General features: G+C 45.2%; 1 protein-coding gene and 2 non-coding genes across 8 annotated transcripts in view; 1 reads left to right on the top strand and 2 right to left on the bottom strand.

The window, feature by feature from the left end:
• LOC128928445 (uncharacterized) overlaps positions 1 to 27,736 on the bottom strand; it is a 60,009-nt gene extending 32,273 nt beyond the window's left edge. For 2 of the 6 annotated variants that reach the window (XM_078343544.1, XM_078343542.1), the window contains exon 1: positions 26,725 to 27,736. In XM_078343544.1, the coding sequence (XP_078199670.1) occupies positions 26,725 to 26,935 (211 nt within the window). In that variant the 5' untranslated portion in view covers positions 26,936 to 27,736. Of the gene's footprint in view, positions 1 to 3,032; positions 3,583 to 26,724 lie in introns of those variants that run through there. The other 4 variants (XM_078343543.1, XM_078343541.1, XR_013524160.1 and 1 more) reach the window with 3 other exon arrangements.
• Positions 979 to 1,050, bottom strand: TRNAC-GCA (transfer RNA cysteine (anticodon GCA)). The gene has a single exon. It is a non-coding gene; the product is annotated as a tRNA-Cys (tRNA).
• On the top strand, positions 21,572 to 21,643 carry TRNAC-GCA (transfer RNA cysteine (anticodon GCA)). Its single transcript has one exon. It is a non-coding gene; the product is annotated as a tRNA-Cys (tRNA).
• Positions 27,737 to 27,912: the final 176 nt, after the last annotated feature.

Here is a 27,912-nt window from a genome sequence, read left to right as displayed (position 1 = left end):
ACAAATGTACCACACTAAACCAAGATGTTAATGATGAGGAAACAGGTGGGAGGGAACTGTCTGTACTTCTGCTTTCCATACGTTCTGTAACATTTTCTGTAAACCTAAAATGACTCTGAAAAATAAGATCTTAATTTAAAAAAATGACAGCAGGTTGGGGCTATTTGGGTTATGAATCAAAGACCACGTGATCTGTGTTCAAATGATTGACCTATGAGTCATTGCTGTTCTCTCAAGCACCTTCTCACCCAGTAGCGATATCCAGAGCTCTTGCAGAGTAAGTCACTGATGTTTTCGTGGTCTTCATGAAACCTAGGAGGTCTCCATGGCAGATAGACACCTTTCCCACCAGTCTCCTTCCCACCCTCTTCCTCCTCTGCCCACCTGGCAGCCGTCTGCGCCTGTGGCCCTCAGTCCACTGCAGAGGACATCAGCTTTGATAATCAGGCCAGTTTGAGAGGAATGCCCTTCAGAACCGTCTAGCATAGTTTTCCCCTAAATGTCCGTGTCAGAATCATCTAGCGGGTGCTTGGTAGGAGGAGGCAGGGGGAAGAGTGGAGGTATGTGCTGTTTTTAAAACTAAATATCCAGTGCTCTCCTCAGAACTACTCATTGGAGCCTCGTGCTGAGGTCCAGGAACTCTGCGCAGGAGGAGCGCCCAGGCTGTTCTGGTGCCATCAGGCTTCATTCAGCCTGCTCCCCCATTCCTGCCTATGTTTCTCCTTTGGAAAGATAAATAGTACATGAGAGCTCCCAAAGCACAAATGGCCACCCTGGGTCATGATGGAAGCCTCCCACAGCCATTTTCTGAGCCGGATGACCTTTGAAAAAAAAGGAGCCACCTTCCCTACCAGTCCATGAGCCCCTGAATGAAATTAGCCACCTGAACAACTCACCTAATCTGCGTGCTGAAGGTGACTTGAGTGGACTCAGAATGGTAGAGTTCATAGGGTATCCGGAAGCAGAAAGAAAACCAGAAGGGGGCACCCGGATTTGAACCGGGGACCTCTTGATCTGCAGTCAAATGCTCTACCCCTGAGCTATACCCCCAAAGCTTGCCTACTTTCCCAGCTGGTATTACTTCACCATGTTGCAATGCTCCGGTGTCCTACAGTGCAAGGTGATCCTCGCTCACTCCTACTGAGCCCGCAAGAATCTGCTGGCTGCAACCCTCACACCCACGCCCTCTGATCTCATTACTCCCCGGGGCTGATTCCTCCGCAGGCTCTTGCCGTCACTGCCTTTTTCTTCTGTGTGAAATCAGTTATCGCTCACCCATCTGCTTTTTTGTCCTGTGGGTTTATACCTTTTTAAACATTGCTTTCTTTTAATTAGAAATATATTCTTATTTTAAAAAGTGGTATAGTTAAGTTAAAATCATTCACATAAACAAAATAAAATAGAGTATAAAATAGATACAACACTCCTGGCCGGGCGCGGTGGCTCACGCCTATAATCCCAGCACTTTGGGAGGCCGAGGCGGGTGGATCACAAGGTCAAGAGATCGAGACCATCCTGGTCAACATGGTGAAACCCCGTCTCTGCTAAAAATACAAAAATTAGCTGGGCATGGTGGCGCGCGCCTGTAGTCCCAGCTACTCGGGAGGCTGAGGCAGGAGAATTGCTTGAACCCAGGAGGCGAAGGTTGCAGTGAGCCGAGATCGCGCCATTGCGCTCCAGCCTGGGTAACAAGAGCGAAACTCCGTCTCAAACAAACAAACAAACAAAAAACACTCCTGTATTTTAGTAGGAAACACGTTTTAGAAAAAAAACTCTAACCATATCTCAAATTCCACAGCCTCAAATTGAATACATGCACTGTTACACATGGTTTTTGTTTCTTTGTTTTTGTTTTGTTTTCTTTGAGACAGAGTCTCGCTCTGTCGCCAGCCTCCCAAGTACCTTGGACTACAGGTGCATGCCACCACGCCCAGCTAATTTTTGAGTTTTTAGTAGAGACGGGGTTTCCCCATGTTGTCCAGGTTGGTCTCAATCTCTTGACCTCGTGATCCGCCCGCCTTGGCCTCCCAAAGTGTTGGCATGACAGGCGTGAGCTACTGCACCTGGCCCGTTATACATAGTTTTAAAAAATTAATATTCTCAGATTAAATCCAGAACGGTCACAATTACTAAGAATTTTTTGTTTTGCTTTTATTTTTTCATTTTTAATTGCATTTTTATTCTTTTATTTTTACTTCCTTTACTTGTAACATTTCCCTCCTCAAGAAGGATTGTTCAAAATGTTTAGTTTTCTCGTTTTCTTTCTTTTTCTTTTTCTTTTTTTGAGACGGAGTTTCGCTCTTGTTACCCAGGCTGTAGCGCAATGGCGCGATCTCGGCTCACCGCAACCTCCACCTCCTGGGTTCAGGCAATTCTCCTGCCTCAGCCTCCTGAGTAGCTGGGATTACAGGCACACACCACCATGCCCAGCTAATTTTTTGTATCTTTAGTAGAGACGGGGTTTCACCATGTTGACCAGGATGGTCTCGATTTCTTGACCTTGTGATCCACCCGCCTCGGCCTCCCAAAGTGCTGGGATTACAGGCTTGAGCCACCGCGCCCGGCCCTCTCATTTTCAAATTATATAATTTTGGCTGGGCGCGGTGGCTTATGCCTGTAATTCCAGCACTTTGGGAGGCCGAGGCGGGTGGATCACCTGATAACAGCCGAGAGGAGAATCGCTTGAACCCAGAAGCAGAGGTTGCAGTGAGCTGAGATCGCGCCACTGCGCTCCAGCCTGGGCGACAGAGCGAAACTCTGTCTCAAAAGAAAGAAAGAAAGAAAATATGTAATTTCTTCCTTTACTATTTGTGTGTTAGTTTAAAAAACATTTAGCTGAAACATACAGTCTAAATTATTAGGGCCTAGTAGACACGTCCTTTTGGCTGTCAAGGCCCGAGAACCATGTCATTTCGAAATGAAATAATGTCATGATGCTTTGCTGAACTGAGAAGTTGAATAGTAAAGTTGTGTTACTGACACTGTACTGTTAGGAAATGCTCTTTGAGTGCTGAAGAAAAAGAACCTCTGACCTGGAATTCTGAACCGAGGTAAACTGACAGCCAAACGTCCGGCGAAATAAAGCCGTTCCGATGTACGCCCCCTAGGCGCGGGTATTAGAGCGCAGCCTCCCTGAAGGAGCAGCCAGGAAGAGCGAAGGGGACGCCGGGGACGCCGGGGACGCCGGGGACGCCCCACGCCGCCGCAGCCTCCCGGTTCCCGGCGGGAGGCGCCCTCGGTCACTCGGTCCTTCCTCGCGACGCCCATGGGCATCTCCATCCGCGCGCAGTCACGAGCGCTCCCCCCGCTGCCCACTGAGGCACAGGCGCCTCCTTGGTGAGCCCGGCCCTAGGCACCGCCGCTCAGCTCTGCGACCGCCCCGCGCCACCCCAGCCCGCCCTCGCCGCCGCACCCCGGGGAGCCACGGGTCCCGCGCCGGAGCCGCTGTCATAGCCCCCACCAGCTCCGGCTGCGGTCCCTGCCCCGCGTCCATGGTCCCGGCTCCGCAGGGACGCTGGAACCCTGCGGCGGTCCCCTCTGCCCTGGGTTGACAGCGCCCGCTCCCCTCCGGACGAATAACGCGCAGGATCCCGGCCCGGCTCCTTCCTTCCTTCCCCTCAGAGCCCTGCCTCTCTGCTGTGCCTCCAGGGAACCAACCACCTTCCCACTTGGGAGCCCGCGCCATTTGCCCGATAAGGGCGGCTCTCCCTCGCCTCAGGCAGAGCCCGGCCCAGGCGTGGGCGCCCCCGGAGGCCTTCCTGGCCGCTTGACCCAAACCCTCTCATCACTCGCTCTGCCGCCCAGGCTGGAGTGCAGCGCCAGGATCAGGGCTCACTGCAGCCTCGACCTCCTGGATTCAAGCGATCCTCCCACCTCAGCCTCCTGAGTAGCTGAGACCATAGGTGCCGCACCACCATGCCCAGCTAATTTTTGTAATATTTTTGCTGGAGATGAGATCTCACTATGTTGCCCTGGCTGGTCTGGAACTCCTGGACTCAAGCGATCCTCCCTCCTTGGCTTCCCAAAGTGCTGGGATTACAGGCATGAGCCACCGCGTTCATCCCCCCCATCACTTGTTATCCCCTTGCTCAGTTTTCCTTTTCCTAACAGTCCTTATTAGGTCTGCATTATAGTAATATCGATTTTTGTTAATGATCCTCTCCCTCCCTGTGATGGAAGCCCCATGAAGCCAGACACTTCATCTGTCTTGTTCTATGTGCCCGATGCTTACTGGGCAATCAAAAGTATTTGTTGAATAAATGAATGAACAGTAAACAAAGAAAGAGATAAACATGTAGATAAACAAATTTAAACATAAATGTTATATGTAAAAATGATAAATAACGACACAGCTTATTTGGGCTTAAGAACATGTGGTGGTGAAGGGGGTATAATACACCAGGTAATAATACAAGAAATATGAGAGTTCCGAGAGAAGTTACAATACTGCAAATTCCCTATCTTATTTACAAGTGAGAAAATATCTTATTAGAAAAATTAAGTATACACGTTAAAAAGTACTGGGTAACCACTGGAAAAAAATACATAACTTACAAACCAGTAGGAATGGGAGCAGATTTTTTTTTAAATAATTGATCCAAAACAGTAAGAAAGATGAAGAAGAAGGTACAGAAGGAGGAAGAAGGACAAAAGAAGAAAATGAAAAAGGCAAAATGATAGGAATAAGTTTAAATCTATTAGTAATCACAAAAAATCAATGAATTGAACTCAAATATATCCACAGCTAGCCGTTCATAAGAGATTTTCTCAAAACATAAAAATAAAGGTTTAAAATAAAGTAACTGAAAATGACTGACCAAGAAAAGATATCAGAAGAAATATTTATATCAGAAATAAAAATTTATTTATAGCAAAAAAAATCATGGAAACAGAGATTTTTACATTATAATAAGAGAAAAAAAATCCTTCAAGGTATTCAACCATGCTGTCTTGAACTATCTACAGCAAAAATTGACAAAATTACTCAAAAAAACTATAAATCCCCAATCAGAGATTTCTTTGATCTGTCAGAAACAGATCAAAGGTGAAAATATGAGTAAGGCTAAAGGAATTTAAAAAGTTAAATACTCAAATTACCAAGAATATATATGTATAAATATGTTAAAATCTCTCTTGCCCTCTCTAGAGGACAAGAAAGATGAGAGAGAGAGTCAGAGGCAACTATCATCAACAAATACAGCAAATATACTGTTAAAGCACTCAGAATAGTTACAAAAACTGAGCAAATACTAAGGTAGAAAATAAGTCTTTAATATATTCTGCCAGGCACAGTGGTGCAACCCTGTTATCCTAACACTTTGGGAGGCCATGGCAGGAGGATCACTCGACCCCAGGAGTTTTGGACCAGCCTAGGCAACACGACAAGACCCACAACAAAAACACAAAAGCTAGCTGGGTGTGGCGGCATGTGCCCGTAGACCCAGCTACTTGCGAGGCTGAGGCGGGAGGATCACTTGAGCCTAGGAGTTCCAGGCTGCAGTGAGCCAGCCATGATTGCACCACTGCGCCCCTGCCTGGGCAACAGAGTAATGCCCTGTCTCAAAAAAAATAAAAATAAAAATAATTTAAAAATCTAAGGAATCACTATCATACTGATCACAATGCAGAAACATTAGAAAACTCTAATAAAATAATATTAAAATGCCACATACATTCAGAAACACACTATCAAAAAATGACAATATAAACACAACAAAGCACTGTATATGAAAGATTTCTTTAATGTGACATTCAAATAGTTATGTTTGAAGACGAAAGAATATTAATGAGCTGATCATTCAACATAAGACTGTAGAAAAAGAATAATAAAGCCTAAAAATACTAGGAAGGAAATTTAAAAGATACAAAGAGAAACAAGATACAAATCAAGAAAACAACAGAGAAGAACACATCCAAGAGTTAGTTTTTGAAATTAATCATAAGTTAGACAAAGCTCTGGCAAAACTGATCAAGAAAAATACAGAACGTATGAATTAAAAAAATAAGAAAGGAAAAGGGATACAAATACAGATACTGTAGAAATGCAAAAAATCATGAGCTACCGTGAACGAGTTTACAACAATTAGATATGATAACTACAAAATAAATTATGTTATACAATATCATCTTATGTACTCAGATAAAATGTATATCTTAGAAATAAATTCAATAAGTGATAAAATTTAATTAAAAACTGGGCAAAACAAAGATGGCTTTATAGATGATTTCTACAAAACTTTTGTGAACAAATGCAAACCTGGGCTGGGTGCAGTGGCTCACACCTGTAATCCCTGCACTTTGGGAGGCCAAAGCAGGCAGATGGCTTGAGCCCAGGAGTTGAAGTCCAGTCTGGACAACATAACTGGGACCCTGTATCTACTAAAAATAGAAAACATTAGCTGGGCGTGGTGGCGTATTGACCAATCAGAACTCAGCTGTCTTAATCAGTACTAAGCAAATTTCAAGCCTTCATTTGCATAAACAGACCTCACAGAGAACCTGGGCAGAAACTTTTGTTGTAAAACTCAGCCTTCCTTTTGGTCTCTGGAAGGCATCTTCATTTTACATCAGAGAGACTGTGCCTCCCTGGTTTGCAAACTGTTCCTGGAATAAAATCTGTTTCCTCCGAAGTCCTTTTTCAGAGAACTTTTGTTCACACTTTTCAAGAAACACATTATTCCTGTCTCTCCCAGATGGCAGGGAAGGAACTACGCAGTGTATTTTGTAAGGCTGGTATAACATCATCTCAAAGTCAGACAAAGATTGTGCAAGAACACACACATACAGATAAACTCCACTTGCAAAATTAAATGTAAAAATTCTTAATGAATATTAGCAAATTAAACCTAACAATGTTTTTTTTAAATAATTTATTATCAGGGAGGGTTTATTCTAGGAATACAAGGATGCTTCTTCACTAGGAAATCCATCACATTAATATGTTACCGGAGAATAATTATAAAATCTCAATAAATGAGGATTTGGTAAAATTCAATATATATTTATTTTTTTAAAAGACTCATGGCAAATCAAGAATAGCAACAAATTTCCTTCATCTGATAAGTAGAATTCACCATGAACCAACAGCAAACGTAATACATGAGAAGCTGTCCTGTTAAATTCAAAAACAAGGATGCCCACTATCACTTATTCAACATTGTGCTAGAGAGCCTAACCTCTACGATAAGAAAGATATATTAAAAGAATAATCTTTTAAGGATTGAAGAGACCACGTGCCCTTTTTGCAGATATTATGATTGCCAACACTTAAAGTGTAAACAAATTATTAGGACTAACAACATCGTTTCGCAAGATTATTGAGTGCGAAATTGACCTACAGCAATGGATATGATTCCTCATAAACCCACAGTCAGCAACTAGATGACGAATTACAGCACAACTCCTACTAAAACAAAAACAAAAACCATAAGGAGCTAAAAAAAGTAATATATGTGTAAACTCTTTGCAGACAAAATGATAAACTATTTCTGAAGGATATAAAGGAAACCTGAATTAATGGAGATGTTACCATATTCACAGATGAAGAACTCAATATTATAAAGATGTCCGTCCTCTCCAATTTTATTATGTTTGGTGTAATTTAAGCAAAAGTTAAAAAAAGATTTTAGTAGAACACGAAAAAAAAAAAAAACAAAATAAAGAACAGCAGGGGTTTAAGACTTGCCGTGACAGTTTCAGATATGAAAAGAAGGTAGGACTTGTTCTACCAGATGACACGACTTACAAAGGGAATTCAACTGGTGAAACATAGCAACAGACAGACAAACAAATGGAACAGAAAATGTGCCCCATGCACATGTGGGAACTTGGCATTTGAAAAGGCTGAATGTATGTCCTGCTTTACTTGGGACAGTCCCAGTTTATGCTTGTCGTTCCAGCATAAATGTGAATAGCATTCCCTTTCACTCTTAAAAGTTTCAGGTTGGATAATTAATATATGATCCTCCTATACATGATGAAAGTAGTATTACAAACTAGTGGGGAAAATTCTGAATTGTTCAACAAATGACATTGAAATAACTAGCTATCCATACTAAAATAACAACAACAAAAACAGCACCATACAGAAAGGTAGATTCTGGATGCATTACATAACTAAATGTGGTGGTGGGGGAAACCTTCCAAATTAAACCACACAAAAGACAAAAGCTATTTTAAAAAGATAAATCAATTTGTCTTCATCAGAATAAAAAGTAAAATATGATTTTTTAAATGAGTAATGGTTGTTTCTCAATGGTGAGAGGCAAGATATCATCTGCTGTATTTCACCAAATTATCTTTACCTGGCTTAAAGATAGCTAGCTTGAACCTTAGGTTAAATTTACAAATCTGTTGATTTCATTTCATTTATTTCTACTAAGCTTAAGAATAATAACTTTTTAAACATTTATTTTTATTTTTTATTTATTTTGGAGACAGGGTCTAACTCTGTTGCCCAAGCTGGAGTGCAGTGACACAGTCTCAGCTCACTGCAACTTTTACCTCTCAAGGTTCAAGTAATTTTCATGCCTCAGCCTCCCAAGAAGCTGGGACTACATGGGTGCGCCACCATGCCCAGCTAATTTTTGTATTTTTGGTAGAGATGGGGTTTTGCCATGTTACCCAGGCTGCTCTCAAACTCCTAACCTCAAATGATCTGTCCGTCTCAGCCTCCCAAAGCGCTGGGATTACAGGTGTGAGCCAAGCACCCAAGGAATAATAACTTATAGGTTAGAAGGAATGGTAGCAACTGTTTGGGGACTGTGGCAGCTAGTTATGAGTATTCCTGTTAAATGAACCCAGGAATTAAATTTCTCACTAAAGACTGCTTTCAGCATTCACTCAGATAATACACTGACAAGTCCTTAAGTCCAGAGACATGAATATTCCAACATGGGAGACACTAGTAAATGGATTTCTAGTCCACTCTTTGGCTCTGGGAGGTATTTCTTTAGATTCATTTGTAGCATTGAAATGCGGTTTCAAAATATGCCCAGTAACACACCATTGATTCCTTTCCATGGATGAAGAAAACCATCAAGCATAGAGAATAAGATAGACACTCAACTATCAAACTGTGTGCACCACAGATGCAAACAACAACAACTTCTTAACCAAACAACAACAAAGCATGGTACTGAAGCCCTGGTGTGATAAATTCTGGGTATTCAAAATACGTGAATGCCTGAGATGTTCTTCTTGAGCCACGCCTCTCTATGTCACAGAAATGGTCCTTATCAGCCTTTTGAAGACATCTTTTCATCTCCTCTCTCATTTCAAACACTCGTGCAAGCGCTCTCAGTGACACAGAATTTATTTTAGTGCCTCTTCCCTAAACAGAAACCTCTGTGGCAGGTGGCTCAGGCCACTTAGCCCACCAGCCCACATTACTGCCCTGGATCCCATGCCTCCAAGCAATCCAGGTGTGGAGTGGCCAGGGGTGTGTAAGCAAGTGAGTGTGGGGTCTGGCCACTGTGTACAGCCAGGTACATCAGCTGCTATGGCAGCGGGCATCTCCAGGCACCAGCACAAGCACCAACTCTGGCCCCATGCAAGGCTGTGCTGGACCAGATGTATGGCAAGCAGCTTCCACTGTGGGCACTAGTGTATGGACAGGGGAAGTGACATGGCACCCAAAATCTTGGAGATGCCATAAACCACAGAGCCCCGAAGAGGGTGTTACAGTCCTGGCTCTGGGAACCCCTAGGTCTGGGCTCCCTTAAGGGCCACAGCTCTTCTCTCCTGTTTCCTGCTACCTGGAGAGCTGGAAGGCATATTTCAACGCTGTTTGTGTTACAGCTCTTTCAATCCTGCCATTTGGTGGGTCCCCAGTTCTTGTCCCATGTCTGGGAAGATTGAGGTACATGGACAACTGGAGGGTGAGCAAGGTGGAGAGGAGCTTCATTGAGCAGGAGAACATCTCATTGGAGACCGGAAATGCATAGCTCCTTCCTATAGCTTGTAGGCTGGCAATCTGTCCAAGTCAGGCTGAATCTAGGGTTTTCATGGGCTCAGAAGGAAGGATGTATGGGCTTACTGGTCCATGGATAGCCGTGGGCAGCCCAGGAAAAGCATTGTAAGTTCTCACTCCCTAGGGAGGACTGCACCCAGAACTGACAGCCTGGCCTTCAGGCTTCCAGCCATCCCTAGCTTGAAGGTGGGCAAGAACCTGCCCCTTTCCACTCAAAAACCTGTCTGCCTCCTGCCATCAACTTGCCCTCCATGGCACCCAGGTTCTTCATGCCAAGGGTGCCTGACAGGCCCACACTGAGCTGCCCTCAGTCCCCATCCTGTGCTCCTCAGTGCCCAAAGTCTGGAGGGGGCTGAGGTGGCAGAGAGCTGGCATGTCAGCGTCAACCCGAGTCCATGCAAACATGTCCGGCCAGGTCATGACAGCGCCCAGGCTCAGCCACAACTCTGCTCCACACTGGAGCAGGCACTGGGAGTAGGGAGAGGCCTGGGAGTAGGAGCAGGCACTTTCAAGCCTGAGGAAACATGGAGTTTCCTGGGCCCCTGAGACCGCAGGGATGCCTAGGTCCAGAGCCCTGACTGGATGGCTGCACCAGTGCCTGGGAGGGTGGGGCTCCCATCCTGTCAACTCAATAAAAGGCAGGGCTCCCACCTGTTCCTGCCCCTCCACCCCATTGCAGTTGGCATCTTTGCAGCAGCCACTCCAGATGGGCTGCTGCTGCCATCATTAGCAGCCGGCATACATCAAAAAGCAGACTCCTGTACACTTTCCCTGTTGCTTTGGGCAGGATGCTGAAACAACATATGTTTAGTGGCTGCCATTTTGTCAGTGCCCGTTTCCACTACTTCCTTCCACAGTGATCAAGAAACGTATTTTTTCTGAGTGAATTAACATTTAGGAGTAGGCTTTTCTGTGTGGCGCTACCCTTGGTGACTGCAGCTGAACCTGGTGAAACTGATGCCCACAAACTTTTTCTGATATTCACAAGCCTCATCAGGTAAGCCTTAATCGCATGGAAAGTATCTTCTCCAGAGCAGAGGTTATCAGTGATGAGCAGAACAAAGAGTTGAGAAGCATTTTCCCTGCATCTGATTCAGATTCTGCTCATCAATAATTTCATCCAGAATTAAGCAGAGTATCTGTTACTCCACACATAGGTCGCAAGTGCTCTGCTGCACTGTACATCTGAAATTCAACAACTACCAGTTTGCTCTGTCTTCCTCTCTCAACTTGACATCTACCATTAACTTCACACCTGATTTATCATCTTCTTGGGGAAAACTGTAATTTCTAATAAGTTTTGCTGTTCCTGGAATACAGTAGCATCCACTTTTGGCCCCTACCAACCATGTCTCTGCACTACGGACAGAGAAATGGAGGCTGCATTTCTGCCCCAACATTCCGTAAGATATTACTGGTTGTGACAATAAATTCTCCCTTTTGGGTTCAGCTACCCTCAGGTTAATTTTGTTACTTGTAGCACAGTTCATTCTTGCATGAGATGAATCTGCCTTAGCACATTTCTATGGAGAGGGAGGCATTGAAGATAGAGGAGAGAGAGCTAGGAGGAGGTTTGCTGAACCAGGAGCCAAAATCAGGAGCTGGTGTGCACAGAAGCAACAGCATGAGAGAGAGGTGAACTTTAGGAAAGAAAGGATGGTAGAGGAGAGGGAAGATGGAGTGTGGATGGGGAAAGACAGGGTGTGAGGCATGGAGGGAGCAGAGGCCAAAACCAGTTTAATCTGGTCATTCTGTATTCCAGCATCTAGCACAATGTCTGGTACATGACATACACTGAAATGTTGGTTAAAGAAATGAAGGAGGTCAAGCCAAGCAGCTCCGTATTTTTTCTGACAGAGAAGGCAAGGTCAAGCACTGTTTCCTGTGAAAGTGAGGGATGAGGTGGAGGGGCTGGAGGAGCGGGGAGGGCTGGGTGCTGGTGGTGGTGCTAAAGAGTCCCCTGCCCCATCCTAATGCTTTCCCTGACACTGACTACACATCTGGGTCCCCCTTGTAGAGGATCCCTTTCCAGGTCACTTCTAGAAAAACATGGATCACTTTTTTATTTTTTATTTTTTTGAGATGGAGTCTTGCTCTGTCACCCAGGCTAGAGTGCAGTGGTGTGGTCTTGGCTCACCGCAACTTCTGCCTCCCAGATTCAAGCAATTCTCCTGTCTCTGCCCCCAGAGTAGCTGGGATTACAGGCACACACCACCACGCCCGGCTAATTTATGTATTTTTTTTTTTCCTGCCTCAGGTTTATTTGTACAAATAGCACAGGAGGACTCCAGCCCCATGCAGATGGCAGCCCCAGGGGAGTCACACCAGTCCTTCTGTCCTCACATTGGCAGACAAAGATATCTATTCTGAAGCCTTTGTAGGGGCCTGGGCACCTTTGAGAGCCTGAGCTGGAACTGAAACTGGAGCTGAAGCCTGGGCCTTGGTTTGATCCTTGGTCTTGGCCTTGGCCTTGACCTTTGGCCAGCAGAGCCTGAGCCCCTTGGGAATGCGTGCCTGAGCACGCTTCCCAAGCTTGTGGTGGGCAATGTAGGCAAGTCGATCGAGCTTGCGGCTGACACCCTTTGGGATCTTGGGCTTAACCTGCTTGGGCTTTACGAGGGCCTTGATGGCCTCGGCACGTGCACTCATGGCCTTGGCATTGTTGGCTTGCATCTTCTTTAGGCCCTTCTTGTTGTGCTTCTTGGCAAAGTGCATGTTCCTCAGGAACTTGGGGTCCACCCCCTTAAGAGACTCGTATCTTTGTGATTGGGGTTTCTTGATACCATTTCTGTGCCATTTTCGGGACTGGTTGTGTGTGGTGTGGTTCTTGGACTTGGCCATGTCTGCACCCAAGCCGCGGTTCCCAAAGCTCCTAGGGCCAGAAGAGAAAGGAGCCGCCAATTTATGTATTTTTAGTAGAGATGGGGTTTCACCATGTTGGTCAGTCTGGTCTCAAACTCCTGACCTCAGGTGATCTGCCTGCCTCAGCCTCCCAAAGTTCTGGGATTACAGGCATGAGCCACCTTGCCTGTGCGACTTTGACTTTTGTAGAGGAGTATGGAAGAGGAACAGATGGAAACTGGCTTCTACACAGCAATACTATATGCCAGGTATGGTAAGGAACTTCAACTGTTATTCCCCAGCAAATTCTCACCACAACCCAGCAAGTCCAGGGTGAGCAAGCTCATTTGGAAATAAACGTTGAGGTTCAGATACACTGAGGAACCTGCCCAAGCACCCGAGCTCATTCAGGTTTGACCCCAGATTCTACCGTCCTCTCAACACACCATGTTCCCTCACTTAAATCACCAGCCACTCCACCTAGCCCTTTCTTCTGAGTTGTTGCTTCTTAACTTAGCGGGTTTTCCTTTTTCTTCCTTCAAGGTCAACGTCTCTTCAAAGTCTTAGAGATCACTTTCTGTGGTTTCATTTGTCCTAAAAGAATGAAAGAGATTCAAGTCTGGGACATAGACCCTGGCTTCCAGCCTGGGTTCAGAGTAGCAGAATGGCTCCAAGTGAGCCATACTGGGTTTTTGTTTTTCCTTGGAGAGGGCCTTGCTGACCCTTGAAGTCTCTAACTATAAAGGTAAGAGGCTTTCCCTGCTCTATTGAGTATCTGTGAGTCTTTGCAGGTGAGATGGGTCTCCTGAATACAGAACAACAATGGGTCTTGACTTTTTATCCAGTTTGCCAGTCTGTGTCTTTTGTTTGGGGCATTTAGGCCATTTACATCCAACGTTAATATTGTTATGTTTGAATTTGATCCTGCCATTTTGTTATTGGCTGGTTGTTTTTCCTGCTGGTTGACACAGTTTCTTCATTGCATTGTTGTTCTTTACCATTTGGTATGTTTTTGCAGTGGCTGGTACTGGTTGTTCCTTTCCATATTTAGTACTTCCTTCAGGAGCTCTTGTAAGGAAGTTCTTAGAGTGACAAAATCTCTCAGCAATTGCTTGTCAGTAAAGAATTTTATTTCTGAGAGGATCCAAGATGGTCGACCACTAACAGCTCAGGATTGTAGCTCCCAGTGAAAGCCCAGAGAACGAAACGACACCACACTTTTAGACGAATTTTCGTCACTCACCGATCAGCCGATTCCCAGTGGAGGAGCCCCACGGGTCGCCACCGCGACTCTTGTGGCCGCCACCGCGACTCTTGTGGCCGCCACAGCGGTTTTGCCGGCGTCTTGGCGCAGCAGCTCTTCATGCAGAGCCAACGGGACTGCTTCCCCTACTGACCAGAGTTTGGAGCTCTGGGAAGTCAGAGCCGCTTGTTGCGGACTCAAGAGGGAAGCCAGACCAGAGATTCCCGGGCAGAAGAGCACCATCAGTTTTATCGCTGCTATTTAGGCTGCCACAGTGGGTTGCTCGGATCCCAGCACTGGGAATCAATAAGTCGGACGTCGACTCAGAAACCTAATTAGAAAGGCGGTGCATCCACAATGAAGGGGAAAAAACAGCCTAAGAAGGCCGAGTATACTCGAAATCAGAACCCATCAGCAACGGAACAAGTCCTGATGGAAAAGGACTCATAAGCAACAGAACAAGCCCTGATGGAAAAGGACTCATCAGCAACGGAACAAGCCCTGATGGAAAAGGACTGTCTTCCATTATCTGAAGTAGGCTTTAAAAGGTGGATGATAAGAAACTTCTGGGAGTTAAAGGAACTTGTTCTAACCCAATGTAAAGAAACTAAGAACTTGGAAAAAAGGTTAGATGAAATGTTGAAAAGAATAGACAATATAGAGAGGAATACAAATGAACTTATGGAGTTGAAAAATACAACACGAGAACTTAGTGAAATATGTACAAGCTTAAACAGCCGAATGGATCAAGCAGAAGAAAGGGTATCAGAGGTCGAAGATCAACTTGATGAAATAAAACAACAAGACAAGAATAGAGAAAAAAGGATAAAAAGGAATGAGCAAAGTCTCCAAGCAATATGGGACTATGTGAAAAGACCTAATATACGCTTGATAGGTGTACCTGAATGTGACGGAGAGAATGAATTCAAGCTGGAAAATACTCTCCAGGACATTATCCAGGAAAATTTTCCTAATTTAGCAAAGCAGGACACTATTCAACCCCAGGCAATACAGAGAACACCACAAAGATATTCCTCAAGAAGACCAACCCCAAGGCACATAATGGTTAGATTCACCAAGATCGAAACGAAGGAGAAAATATTAAGGGCAGCCAGAGAGAAAGATCAAGTTACCCATAAAGGTAAGCCTATTAGGCTTACAGCAGATCTCTCAACGGAAACCCTACAAGCTAGAAGAGAGTGGGGGCCAATATTCAATATACTTAATCAACAGAACTTTCAGCCCAGAATTTCATATCCTGCCAATTTAAGCTTTACATTTGAAGGAAAAATAAAATCTTTTAGGAACAAGCAAGTACTCAGAGATTTTATTACCACCAGGCCTGCTTTACAAGAACTTCTAAAAGAAGCATTATACACAGAAAGGAACAACCAGTATGACCCTTTCTAAAAATACACCAAAAAGTAAAGAGCATTAACATAAAGAAGAATTTTTATCAACGAAAGGACAAAATAGCCAGTTAATATCAAACGGCAGCAACCCTAAATTTAAATCGACCAAATCTCCCAATCAAAAGATACAGACAAAATCTAACGGTATATCCAAAGATATACATAGACTCAAAATAAAGGGTTGGAAAAAAAAAACGTACCAACCAAATGGAGAGCAAAAATAAATAAATAAAAAGCAGGAGTTGCAATTTTCACATTTGACAAAATAGATTTCAAAGCTACAAGGATACAAGGGTAAAAAGATTAATGTAATAATAAGAGATCTTAACACCCAGATACATAAGACCCATGATGAGATTTAGATTCAATGAGACAGAAAATTGATAACGATATCCGGGACTGGAACTAAGATCCAGAACAAATAAACTCAATAGAGCTCTCCATTTTAAACACATAAAATATACATTATCCACAAAATCTAACGATATATCTAAAGATATACAAAGACTCAAAACAAGGGGATGGAAAAAAAACTCACCAACCAAATGGAGAGCAAAAATAAATAAATAAAAAGCAGGAGTTGTAATTCTCACACTTAATAAAATAGATTTCAAAGCTACAAGGATGCAAGGGTAAAAGGATTAATGCAACAATAAGAGATCTTAACACCCAGATACATAAGACACATAATGAGATTTAGATTCAACGAGACAACAAATTGATAACGATATCCAGGACTTGAACTCAGAGCCAGAAAAAATAAACACAATAGAGGTCTCCATTTTAAACACATAAAATATGCATTAACCACTTTAAACACTCAAAATATTGATCGGCCATTATTGAAACCCATTTTAGGAATGAAGTAATATTCCTTTTTCCCTCTTTTTCTTTTTTTCCCCTTCTTTTTCTCTTTTTCCCTCAAAAAAAAAAAAAAAAAAATACCACCCCAATCCAGCACTCCCTACCCCCCAGAAAAAAAAAAAAAAGAATTTTATTTCTGCTTTACTTATGAAGTTTAGTTTGGCTGGATATGAAATTCTGGCTTGAAAGTTCTTTTCTTTAAGGATGTTGAATATTGGCCCCCACTCCCTTCTAGCTTGTAGGGTTTCTGCTGAGAGATCCACTGTGTGTCTGATGGTCTTTTCTTTATGGATGACTCGACCTTTATTTCTGGCTACACTTAGGATTTTTTTCTTCATTTCAACCCTGGTGAATCTGATGATTATGTGCCTTGGGGTTGCTCTTCTTGAGGAATATCCTTGTGGTGTTCTTTGTATTTCCTGGATTTGAATGTTGGCCTGCCTTGTTAGGCTGGGAAAGTTCTCTTGGATAATATCTTGAAGAGTGTTTTCCAACTTAGATTCATTCTCCCTGTCACATTCAGGTACTCTGATCAAGCATAGATTAGGTCTTTTCACATAATCCCATAGTTCTTGGAGGCTTTGTTCATTTCTTTTCACTCTTTTTCCTCTAATCTTGCCTTCTCATTTTATTTCATTGATTTGATCTTCTATCTCTGATATCCTTTTTTCTGCTTGATCAATTCGGCTGTTGAAAGTTGTGTATGCCTCGTGAAGTTCTCATGCTGTGTTTTTCAGCTCCATCAAGTCATTTATGTTCTTCTCTAAGCTGGTTATTCTAGTTAGCATTTCGTCTAACCTTTTTTCAAGGTTCTTAGTTTCTTTACATTGGGTTAGAACATGGTCTTTTAACTCAGAGAAGTTTGTTATTATCCACCTTCTGAAGCCTGCTTCTGTCAATTTGTCAAACTCATTTTCTGTCTTGTTTTGTTCCCTTGGTGAGGAATTGTGATCCCTGGGAGTGGAAGAGGTGTTGTGGTCTTTGATGGTTTCATCCATTTTGCACTGGTTTCTTCCCATCTTCGTGGATTTATCTCCCTTTGATCTTTGAAGTTGGTGATTTTGGGAGGAATCTGAGTGGATGTCCTTTCTGTTGCAGCTGGAGCTATATCTTTTTTGGCCTGTAGAGGCGCTGCTGGGCTGCCTCCCATTCAGTCAGGTTGCTGCCTAGGTGGTCTTCCCCTGGGGTTTGTTTGCAGGTGAAATTAGCCTGGCTTTCCCAATGGCGTCTCTCCTTCTCTGAGCTCGATCTTCCCAGTTGGGGTTAAACTGGTGTTTCACTGTCAAGCTCTCTGGCACACTGGCTTCAGTTTGAGTTTTGTGGGGGTGGAGCCGGCCAGGCCTTATAGTCTGCTTCCTTGCTTGCAACTCTACCTCTTTCTGTGGGATGGGTTGTTTCATCCTGCTGGCATTGGTCCAAACTTCCGCCCAGGCCCGTGCTGACAACTTGGGGCACCAGGCAGGAACCATCACTCAGATTTGCATCAACAACCCATGGTGCCCCTCAGTCTGGCAGGGCTCTCGTGACTGGTTTGTAGGAGGGATGAGGTAAGCACAGGATCCGAATTGGAGCACCGAGAGGGTGAAGTCCCGGACCCTCCAAGCCAGCTACACATTCCAGGTGGGGACACGCCGCCCTGTCTTGGTTCACCCTCCCTGGGTGGCTCTAGCCCAGCTTTGGCGCCTTCCCTGGGCTATTTTCAGAGTCCTACCAGTCCCACCGAAATGAACCCGGCACCTCACTTAGAATTGTGAAGTCTTCTAGCCCTCTGTGTCTCATTCGCTGGGAGCTGCATTCCGGTGTTGCCTCCTCACAGCCATCTTGGTGTGCCTCTCTATTTATTTTAATTTAATTTTATTTTTTAGAGACAGGGTCTTGCTCTGTCACCCAGGCTGGAGTGCAGTGGTGCAATCACAGCTCACTGCAGCCTCGAACTCCTGGGCTCAAGCAATCCTCCTGCATCAGCCTCCCAAGGAGCTGGGACTATAGGTGCACACCACCATGACCAGCTACATTTTTCATCTTTCTTTTTGTAGAGGTGCGGTCTTGCTACATTGCCTAGGCTGGTCTCAAACTCCTGGCCTCAAGCAATCCTGCCTTAGCCTTCCAAAGTGATGGGATGACAGGCTTGAGCCACTGCGCCCAGCCCAGGCATTTCTTCATCGAGGTGTGCTCTATTTCAGAGGTCAGCGAAAGATAGCCCACAGCCAAATCCTGTCTGCTCCCTGTTTTTGTAAATAAAGTTTTATTGGAACACAGCCACACTCATTCATTTACTTATTGTCTATACCTGTTCTTGAACAACAGCAGGGCTGAGCAGTTGCGACAGAGACCATCTGGGCCACTGAGCTGAAATGCTTACTATCCCAGCCCTGGGAAGAAAAGTGCTCACCCAGCTCTGTGTTCACATCTCTGTCAATTCCATTCATTCCTCAACTGAGGCAGGCTGTCTTCCCTGCCCACCTGCTACCTCTCTCCCATCATAACTGCCTTCCAATGATAATACTCAGTTGCCAATAAATATATATAAACACTTAGAACAATGCCTGGCACAGAATATGCATTGTGTAAGAGATGTTATTATTGGTAGTAGTATTTTTTTTTTTTTTTTGAGACAGAGTCTTGCTCCATTGACCAGGCTGGAGTGCAGTGGCGTGGTCTTGGCTCACTACAACCTCCATCTCCTGGGTTCAAGCGATTCTCCTCCCTCAGCCTCCCAAGTAGCTGGGATTACAGGCACATGCCACCACACCCAGCTAATTTTTGTATTTTTAGTGGAGATGGGGTTTTGCCATGTTGGCCAGGCTGGTCTCAAACTCCTGATCTCAGGTGACTCACCCACCTCAGCATCCCAAAGTGCTGGGATTACAGGTGTGAGCCACCATCCCTGGCCTATTATTATGATTTTTAAACAAATATTATTGTCCCCTTCTTCCCTCTTCTTAGAACTCTCCTCCCTTTGCTTTCAGGACACTGCTCCTTCCTGCTTCTCCTCCTGCCTGACTTGCTGGCCACTCTTTTCTCTGCCCATATAAAACAAAATTCTCTTCTTCTCATTCCATAGTTCTTGCAGAAAACTCACACTCAGAAAGTCCACACTCAAACTTCTCCTCTTCCTCTCTCCTCTGTCTCCTCCCTTTCCTCTTCTTCCTTCACTTTCCTCTCCTCTTCCCCCACTTCCTCTTCCCTCTTCTCTCCCCCTCCTCTACTTCTCTCTTCCCCTCCTCTCTCTTCTCTTCTCCTTCCTCCCTTATCCCTTCCCCCACCTCCTCTCCCTCTTAAGTGCTATGTTGGTGATCGGCAGTGCTAACTCTCCAAATCCCCAAGCTAGACACCTGGGAGTGAATGCAGCCTGCCCTCAGTGGGACTGCCCCTGTCTGCCATCTGCAGAGGTTGTGTCTGCACTCTTAGTGCCTGGCCAGGCCTGCTCTCCTCCAGCCCAGTTCCTCCTGTACTCACCCCTGGAACGACCCCTCTCCTGCCAGTCTCACTCCCTGAGCCTCAGCTCCCTGTGCCCTATGTCTCCCCAAAATTAGGAGCCACTGAACTAGAGCATAGTCAGAGGAGAAGCAGCTTACCATGGTCCATGGTTTAAACTCTGGTGCTTGCCACCTGCCCTTGTTGATCTCTGAAGCTGGGGCATGGAGTCTGAGGACTGGCCCCAGGGGTCCAGTTCATGCACCAGTTCAAATCTTGGAGTTCCCATGAGCTTTTCCTTGCAGAAAATGCTTCCTGTGTAGCACCTTCCTGCTTTTCTATGTCCATATTCCAGTCCCCTCCATGGTCTTGGGTGTGTATAAATCTATTTATATGGCTCTACCTATGAAGTTTTTAGCATTTTTGACCCAATAGAAGACAGGTACAAGAGAAGATAAGAGAGTCTCTTTTAGTAACAGGGTCCTGAACCCAAAGTCAGAAAGTAGATTTAATCTGTCAAGGAGTGGAGGGTCCAGCCCTGCTGGGTCTAGAGGGTATTCTCTACGGGTGCGGAGATGAGAGACTGGAGAAATAAAGACACAATACACTGAGATCAAGAGAAAAAGAGTTTGGGCTCAGGGGACGACTACCACCAGTACGCAGAGACTGGTAACGGCCCTGAGTACCTGGACACTCTGACTTTTATTAGGTACAAAACCGAGGGGCAGGGTAAGTAGGGTGACTCTTCAAACAGATCATGTGTCTAAGGAACAAGGGTCCCAGGACTTTCAAGTAGCTGAAGCAGAAGCAGCAAGACGCATCAGCACTTCGTGTTATACTTGCCAAGTAAGAACAAAGGCTTCAAAATTATGCTACTTCTTACTATCTTCAAAAGAGAAACCAGGTGCAGAAGTAGAAGGGGAAAGCAGACACAGATTGCAACCAATATAGCACAGCACCACATAGAGACAATTAAGCCCCCAGTAGCTGCGGGTTGGGCTGACTGCTATCAGTCTTTCCACAAGAGTAAGGTGGGGAAAGGACAGGGAATGTTCTCTTCCAAGGTCTGCTGAGTAGTGGGTGCTTCTCCAAGCACTGGCACTACCATAGAGATTTTACATGCCTTCCAGCAACCCTTACGCGGGTGTGACAGAGGGCTTGGTTTCGGCATTCAACAGATTATCTCTGCTGATCAACACCAGTCGATGTTCAACAGGTATTAACGCTCTTTCCTGGTGGCCATTTCATAGTGTCCCTTATCAGTCCCTTACCACAGCAACCTGAACTTCCTAGATAATTATGCATAAAGTACAAGAAGGCTTTAATCAAGGCTTAATATTCAATAAGACTAACATCTAATCACTCATACTTAATATTCAATAAGACTAATAGCTAATCATTCATGATACTTATTCCTAACTAGATTCTTCTTTCTATATTCTATTTATTAAACAGGAACTGGCTGGGGCTTCAGTCTCCTGCCTCAGCACTTATGAGACTTTCTACCCACAAAGGAGTCTGTGTGCCTGGGAAGAACACTAATGTTGAATCTCTGTGGTCAAGTGTGCACTGGGAAAGGCACAGATGAGTGACTCTGAAGGCTTTTCAGCTCTAAATGCCAGTGTTGGTCCTCCAGAAAGTGCAAGAAAGCTGCTACAGGAAGGGGAGCTGTCACTTGTTTTGCATCAGGGAGATATAATTGTAGTTAGGGAGGCTTGGCAGCTTTGAGGAGGCCCAGCTGGAATGAGCAGGTGGTAAAATTTTATAGGAATGGTGGGCATGCCTGCACAGATAGAAGAACTTGCTTAGGCTTATACTCCCATTGGGGGTATAGCTCAGGGGTAGAGCATTTGACTGCAGATCAAGAGGTCCCTGGTTCAAATCCAGGTGCCCCCTGCTGTGTTCTTGTTTTGCTCTCTGGAGCTGGGTTGAAGATTCAGCACCCTTCTCCAATCCTAAATTTTAGGATACTGAGCCTCCCTAAATCTGGGGCAAAGCCAGGACCAACTTCAAGCCCTGTCACTGAGCATCACAGTCTCGGAGTGGTAAATTCCTTCAACCTGGACTTTTTGTTTCACTTACCAAAGCTTTTGTTCTACTTTGCCTGGTTTTGTTTCATTTTCTACAGGTTTTCAGCAAATCGGTGATGTGCTGGTAAATGTTTAACGACCAGCTCTGTGGGGGGTGATCTGTAGTGTTTTCCAATTTCACGGAGTGAAAAATAATCCCACCATGGCTAATTTCAAGCTACAAATATGAGATCATGAACACGGAGTTGGGAAGATGTGCTAATTCCTGCAGGCCAGCTCAAGCATAACACTGCCCCAATCCACTGTCCCTGCAGAGGCGTGGGCTCTTTGACATTGCTCTACCTTCACAATGCCTCCCGACATCAGAGCAGCGGTTCTCAATTGCACATTCATCTATGGAATCATTCATTCACTTGTCACTGGATTCCTACTCAATGCTGGACACAGGAAAGGCAGAAATAAGCAAGAACTGTCTATGGTGAGCAAAATAGTCCAGTGAAGAAATGATCAAGCAATGAAAAGGATAGCTGAACAAAAAAATAAGGGGTGCTATTTTAAAATGAAATGTTCTGTTACCATCAACATTCTTAACTAGATAATCCAAAACTCCTCCTACCTCAAGACACCCAGAAATACAAGATAAGATATAGTGAATGTATATTCTTACACATGTCTCTGAGCTCTCATAACAGTAAGGCATATCTCTGGCGGGGGCAGTGGGGGATGAACTAAAACCCTGATAGGTAAATATGGGCTGACCCTGGGAATGCCTGTGGTGGTTGTGGTAAGCTAACCAAGGTGTTTCAGTTTTCACAGCCATGTGAGTATAGGAGATTTGGCTTAAGACTTGAGTCTCCCTTCTCTTGTAACAAGTCAAACTTTTATAATATTAGTAAAAGCATAGAAAAAAATGTATCCTCTCGCATAAGAACATAAGACATCTTCCTCTTCCTGGGGAGGTGGAGGGCATCACCCCTGAGAATCCATAACCATACACCTATCTTCACACTTGTTAGGGCTTTGAATTTATACTAGCTACATGGTTCAGAAATTCCTCAACCTGAGTTAACATAAAAAGTGCTCAGGATAACAATGATTCTAGAGTATCCAAAAGAAGCAAAAACAAACTCTGAAGGACATACCCTCAAGCCAGGCTGTACAGTATTCCTACTGATAAAGCCTGGTTAAAGATGGCCTCACACTTCAAAGTAATAAAATATACAAGGAACAAGCCTATTTTGGGTGAGAATCACCAAACAAAATAAAGTAATAAAGTCAGATCAAGAGGGATACTATAAAGCAAGAACAGTTAAAAATCTTAAAGACATGAGGAATTTAAAGTGTGGACACCTGTGTTTTCTTTTCTTTTTTCTTTCTTTTTTTTTTTTTTAGATGGAATCTTGCTCTTGTTGCCTAAGCTGGAGTGCAATCACACAATCTTGGCTCACTGTGACCTCCGTCTCCTGGGTTCAAGTGATTCTCCTGCCTCAGCCTCCCAGGTAGCTGAGACTACAGGCACACGCCACCACACGCAGCTAAGTTTCGTATTTTAGTACAGATGGGGTTTCACCATGTTGGCCAGGATGGTCTCAATCTCTTGACCTCCTTTATTTGCCTGCCTTGGCCTCCAAAAGTGCTGGGATTACAGGTGTGAGCCATTGCACCCGGCCTGTCATTTTTTTTTTTTTAAGCTTAAGCAGATACGTGTAAAATGAAAAGTGTAGTCACTAAAATTGATCATTTAATTAACAGATTAAACACACATTAGACAAAGCTAAAGAGAGATTTAGGAGTAAAAGAATATATATCTTTTAAAAATTACTAATAATGAAGCACAAAGGTAAAAAAATAAAAAATATGAAAGAGTAGCTGAAAGAGATGGAGCAGAATAAATGGGTCAACATATGTCAAATACAAATTCCACAAGAAGAAGGTATAATGGGGAAGAGGCAATATTAAAAGATATAATAGCTGAGAATTTTCCAGACTTGTACAAAGATGTGACACCTCAGACTTAGGACTCATGAGTTCCAAGAAAGGTAAATAAGAGACCCATACCTAGTCAACTGCAGTGAAACTTCATGATACCACAGGTAAAGAGATGATTTTAAATGAAGCCAGAAAAGTTAAATCATATGCAAAGAAATAATTAGACTGACAGCAGACTTTTCAACAGCAGCAATTAAAGTCAGAAGACAGTGGAATAAAATATTGAAGGCATGAATGAGAATTCTCTCCTGGAACCTAGAATTCTCTCCATAGCTAAACTATCGTTCAAGAGTGAGAAAAATGTAAGACATTTTATATAACAGAAAGTATCTACTTCTAACATATCCTTACTGAAAGAACTTTATTTTTTTTTTGAGACGGAGTTTTGCTCTTGTTACCCAGGCTGGAGTGCAATGGCACGATCTCGGCTCACCGCAACCTCCGCCTCCTGGGTTCAGGCAATTCTCCTGCCTCAGCCTCCTGAGTAGCTGGGATTACAGGCACGCGCCACCATGCCCAGCTAATTTTTTGTATTTTCAGTAGAGACGGGGTTTCACTATGTTGACCAGGATGGTTTTGATCTCTTGACCTCGTGATCCACCTGCCTCAGCCTCCCAAAGTGCTGGGATTATAGGCGTGAGCCACCGCACCCAGCCATAATTTTTCATATTTTCAGTAGAGATGGGGTTTCACCTCATTGACCAGGATGGTCTCGATCTCTTGACCTCGTGATCCACCCGCCTCAGCCTCCCAAAGTGCTGGGATTACAGGCGTGAGTCACCGCAACCGGCTACAATTCTAAGTTTGTAAGCACATAGCCTCCAAATACAGGAAGCAAAACTTGTCACAAATTCAGGGAGAAATTGAAAAATGCACAATCTTGATATGAGATTTTAACACCTCTTTAGTAGCTGATCGTTCCAAAGGCAAAAAAGATGGTAAGCTATAGAAGCCATAAACAAAGTCATCGATAAGCTTGATTTTACAGCCCTCACTAGATCCTACACCAGTATTAGAATATATGTACTCTTTTAGGCAAACATGGAACATTTTCAAACATCTATTGCACACTTGGCCCAAAAGCAGTCTCAGAAAATTCTAAAAAATCAACATCACATACTACATTCTCTGGCTATAAGGCAAAACTCAAAAGCAAACTGGTAACTCATATAAAAGATTTGCATTTGGAAATTAAAAAGTACTTTTAAATAACCTCATGGGTGGAAAAAGAAATCATAATGAAAATTAGAAAATATTTTAAAGTCGCAGCCATTTTCACATGGAGGATTGGCCAGCACAATTTGCCTTTAGAGAAAACTAGCAGATTCATTTGGGAAAACTGCTGACTAGTTCACCAAAAGTCAAGTCACAGGATGACCAGATAGCCAAAAACCAAATAGGGTGAAAGTTAAACCACCGAGTATCAATTTGCTAAACAACCAATTTAAATTGTAGATTTTTTTTTTTTTTTTAGACAGGGTCTTGCTCTGTCACCCAGGCTGGAGTGCAGTGACGTGATCTTGGCTCACTGCACCCCCAACTCTGCCTGCCAGGCTCAAGCAATTCTACCACCTCAGCCTCTCAAGTAGCTGGAACTACAGGGGTGCACCACTCCACCTGGCTAACATTTGTATTTTTTGTAGAGATGAGGCTTCACCACATTGCCCAGGCTGGTTTGGAACTCCCAGGCTCAAGCAATTTGCCAGCCTTGGCCTCCCAGAGTGCTGGGATTATAGGCGGGAGCCGCCATGCCTGCCCCCAGCAAGGATTTTTTAAAGATGTGTTTTATCTCTACTCCTGCCTTTGTCTGTCCCCAGAGCCACCCAATAAACCCGGTTCAGGACTGGACTTCACCACTATTTTTTAACACACACATAGGGACTGAGGTTAATACAGATGTACCAGGTCAATAGTGCAATTAAAATCTGTGGGGTGGGAGTGCCAGGAAGTGTCTCCATAATTTAAGTAATTGGCCATGCAGCAAATTTCATGTTGGTGAATGGCTTTTAGTGACTGATGGTCCACAAACAGGGCAGGAAGCCTAGCCAGGAAGTGGAAGTTTGAATCAGAGGTGCCAAGAACCTACACATGTTAAAACAAAGGTGCATCTTTCTTGGATGGAGATTTCTTTATGCAAGTGTTTAAGGCAGGGGTCCCCAATCCACGGGCTGTGGACCAGTACCAGTCCTGGCTTGTTAGGAGCTGGGCAGCCCAGCAGGAAGTGAGCGGCCAGGCAAGCCAGGGGAAGCTTCATCTGTAGTGACAGGCGCTCCCCATGGCTCACATTATCTCTGGGATCAGCCTCCTGTCAGATCAGCAGGTGACAGATTCTAGTAGGAGCCAGAAACCTGTTGTGAATGCGGGATGCAGGGTGAGCACTCCTTAGGAGAATCTAATGCCTGGTGATCTGACATGTAACCAGTTTCATCCCAAAACAACCCCTCTCCCCGTCCATGCAAAAATTCTCTTTCACAAAACTGGGCCCAAAAGGTTGGGGACCCCTGGTTTAGGGGATTTTTTTTTTTTTTCCGAGACAGAGTTTTGCTCTTGTTACCCAGGCTGGAGTGCAATGGCGCGATCTCGGCTCACCGCAACCTCCGCCTCCTGGGTTCAGGCAATTCTCCTGCCTCAGCCTCCTGAGTAGCTGGGATTACAGGCACGCGCCACCATGCCCAGCTAATTTTTGTATTTTTAGTAGAGACAGGGTTTTACCATATTGACCAGGATGGTCTCGATCTCTTGACCTCGTGATCCACCCGCCTCGGCCTCCCAAAGTGCTGGGATTACAGGCTTGAGCCACCGTGCCCGGCCAGGTTTAGGGGATTTTAAAGTTTAGGGATCAAGGGCCAGAGGGTGGGCGGTGGAAAGGAGCTGGGTGCAGGAACACATTACTGTGAGGAGCCCACCTCACTTCGGCAGGGAGGTGGGACCCGGCCTAAAGCCCTGGCGGGGACTTACCCTGAGGGCTGTGGCCTGTAGGGCTCTTGAGATGAGATGTTGGACTTTTAAGTTTTCCCTTTTCGCGAGGTGGGGCCCTGGTGATATCTCCAAGTCCTTGTTCAGTACACACGCCGGTCCTTTGTCTAAGGTGTCTCGAGTATGACCGAGGAGGCTTTGCCCGGGAAGGCGCGCGCCTTTCCTCGGAGACCGGGTCAAGGGGTGTCAGCATCGTACCCCGGAATTTTAGGAGGTGATCACAGCCGGCGCGGCTGCAAGGGCCAGCCCTGGGCGGCTGAGCTAGGAATCCCCTTTCCTTTTCTCCGATATTGCTCAGGCAGAGCGCTCTGTGGTCCGCAGGGTCTGGACCGGCTTCCAAACCCAGAACAGCGTTTCTTCTGCTCGGGACCCCAGCCTCCCCTTCCCCTCCAAGCTTCTGCTTGGCACAGCAGGCATAGCCCCGCAGGGCCCCTTCCCGGAACCTTCTATAAAAATGACGGGGGTCCTTCTCCAGACGGGAAAACCAGGCTCGCTACGCCTCGCCCGCACCCGCGGAGCGCCCAGCTCTCGCCAAGTCCGCCCGGAGCCGGCCTTCGAATTCGGGAAACGCAGGGGGAGGCGGAGGAGGGTGGGACCCGCTTCCTTCCAGCATCACACGTTTATTTGAGGCCTACTACGTGCCAGGAACAACTGGGGTTACCACACCAGCAAACAGGCACGCAAAATGTGACACGCAGGTAGGTCACGGCTGTGGGGAGCAGGGGAGCGGGCGACAAATCTGAGGACGCGCGGGGGCTTGGCCCGGACGGACCCTCGACCTCTTCCACTCTGGGTCGGGTTTCCTGGACCGCAGCCTCTGGGAAAGATGGGTTCCTTTTCATCCCAAGCATCAGCCCCTGGCACATGGGATGCGCTCAGTGCTGGCTGCGGGAAAGAATGGGTGATGGGCAGCGCGTACCAGTGGGCTTGCACGCCCATTGCCGGCCCCGCGGGTCTTGGAGCCCAACCTCTGCCCGCAGCTGTGGGCGGGGATAAGGGCAGGGGGCAGGGACGAGGCCGCAGCCGGGTCCGCCCCACCCCTCGTTTCCCTCCCCGTCCCTGTTCCCGCGCCCCGCTTCCGGGCCGGTGCCGCGGCGCCTTCTGGGAAGTGTAGTCCGCGCCTACGCCGGCCGGGCAGCCGCGGCTGGAGACTCAGGGCTGAAACGTGAC

Source organism: Callithrix jacchus, chromosome 11, assembly GCF_049354715.1.
Source record: "Callithrix jacchus isolate 240 chromosome 11, calJac240_pri, whole genome shotgun sequence".
Lineage (NCBI taxonomy): Eukaryota > Metazoa > Chordata > Mammalia > Primates > Cebidae > Callithrix > Callithrix jacchus.
The sequence above is the reverse complement of the archived record's forward strand: the minus strand, read 5'-3'. Positions and strand labels throughout refer to the sequence as shown.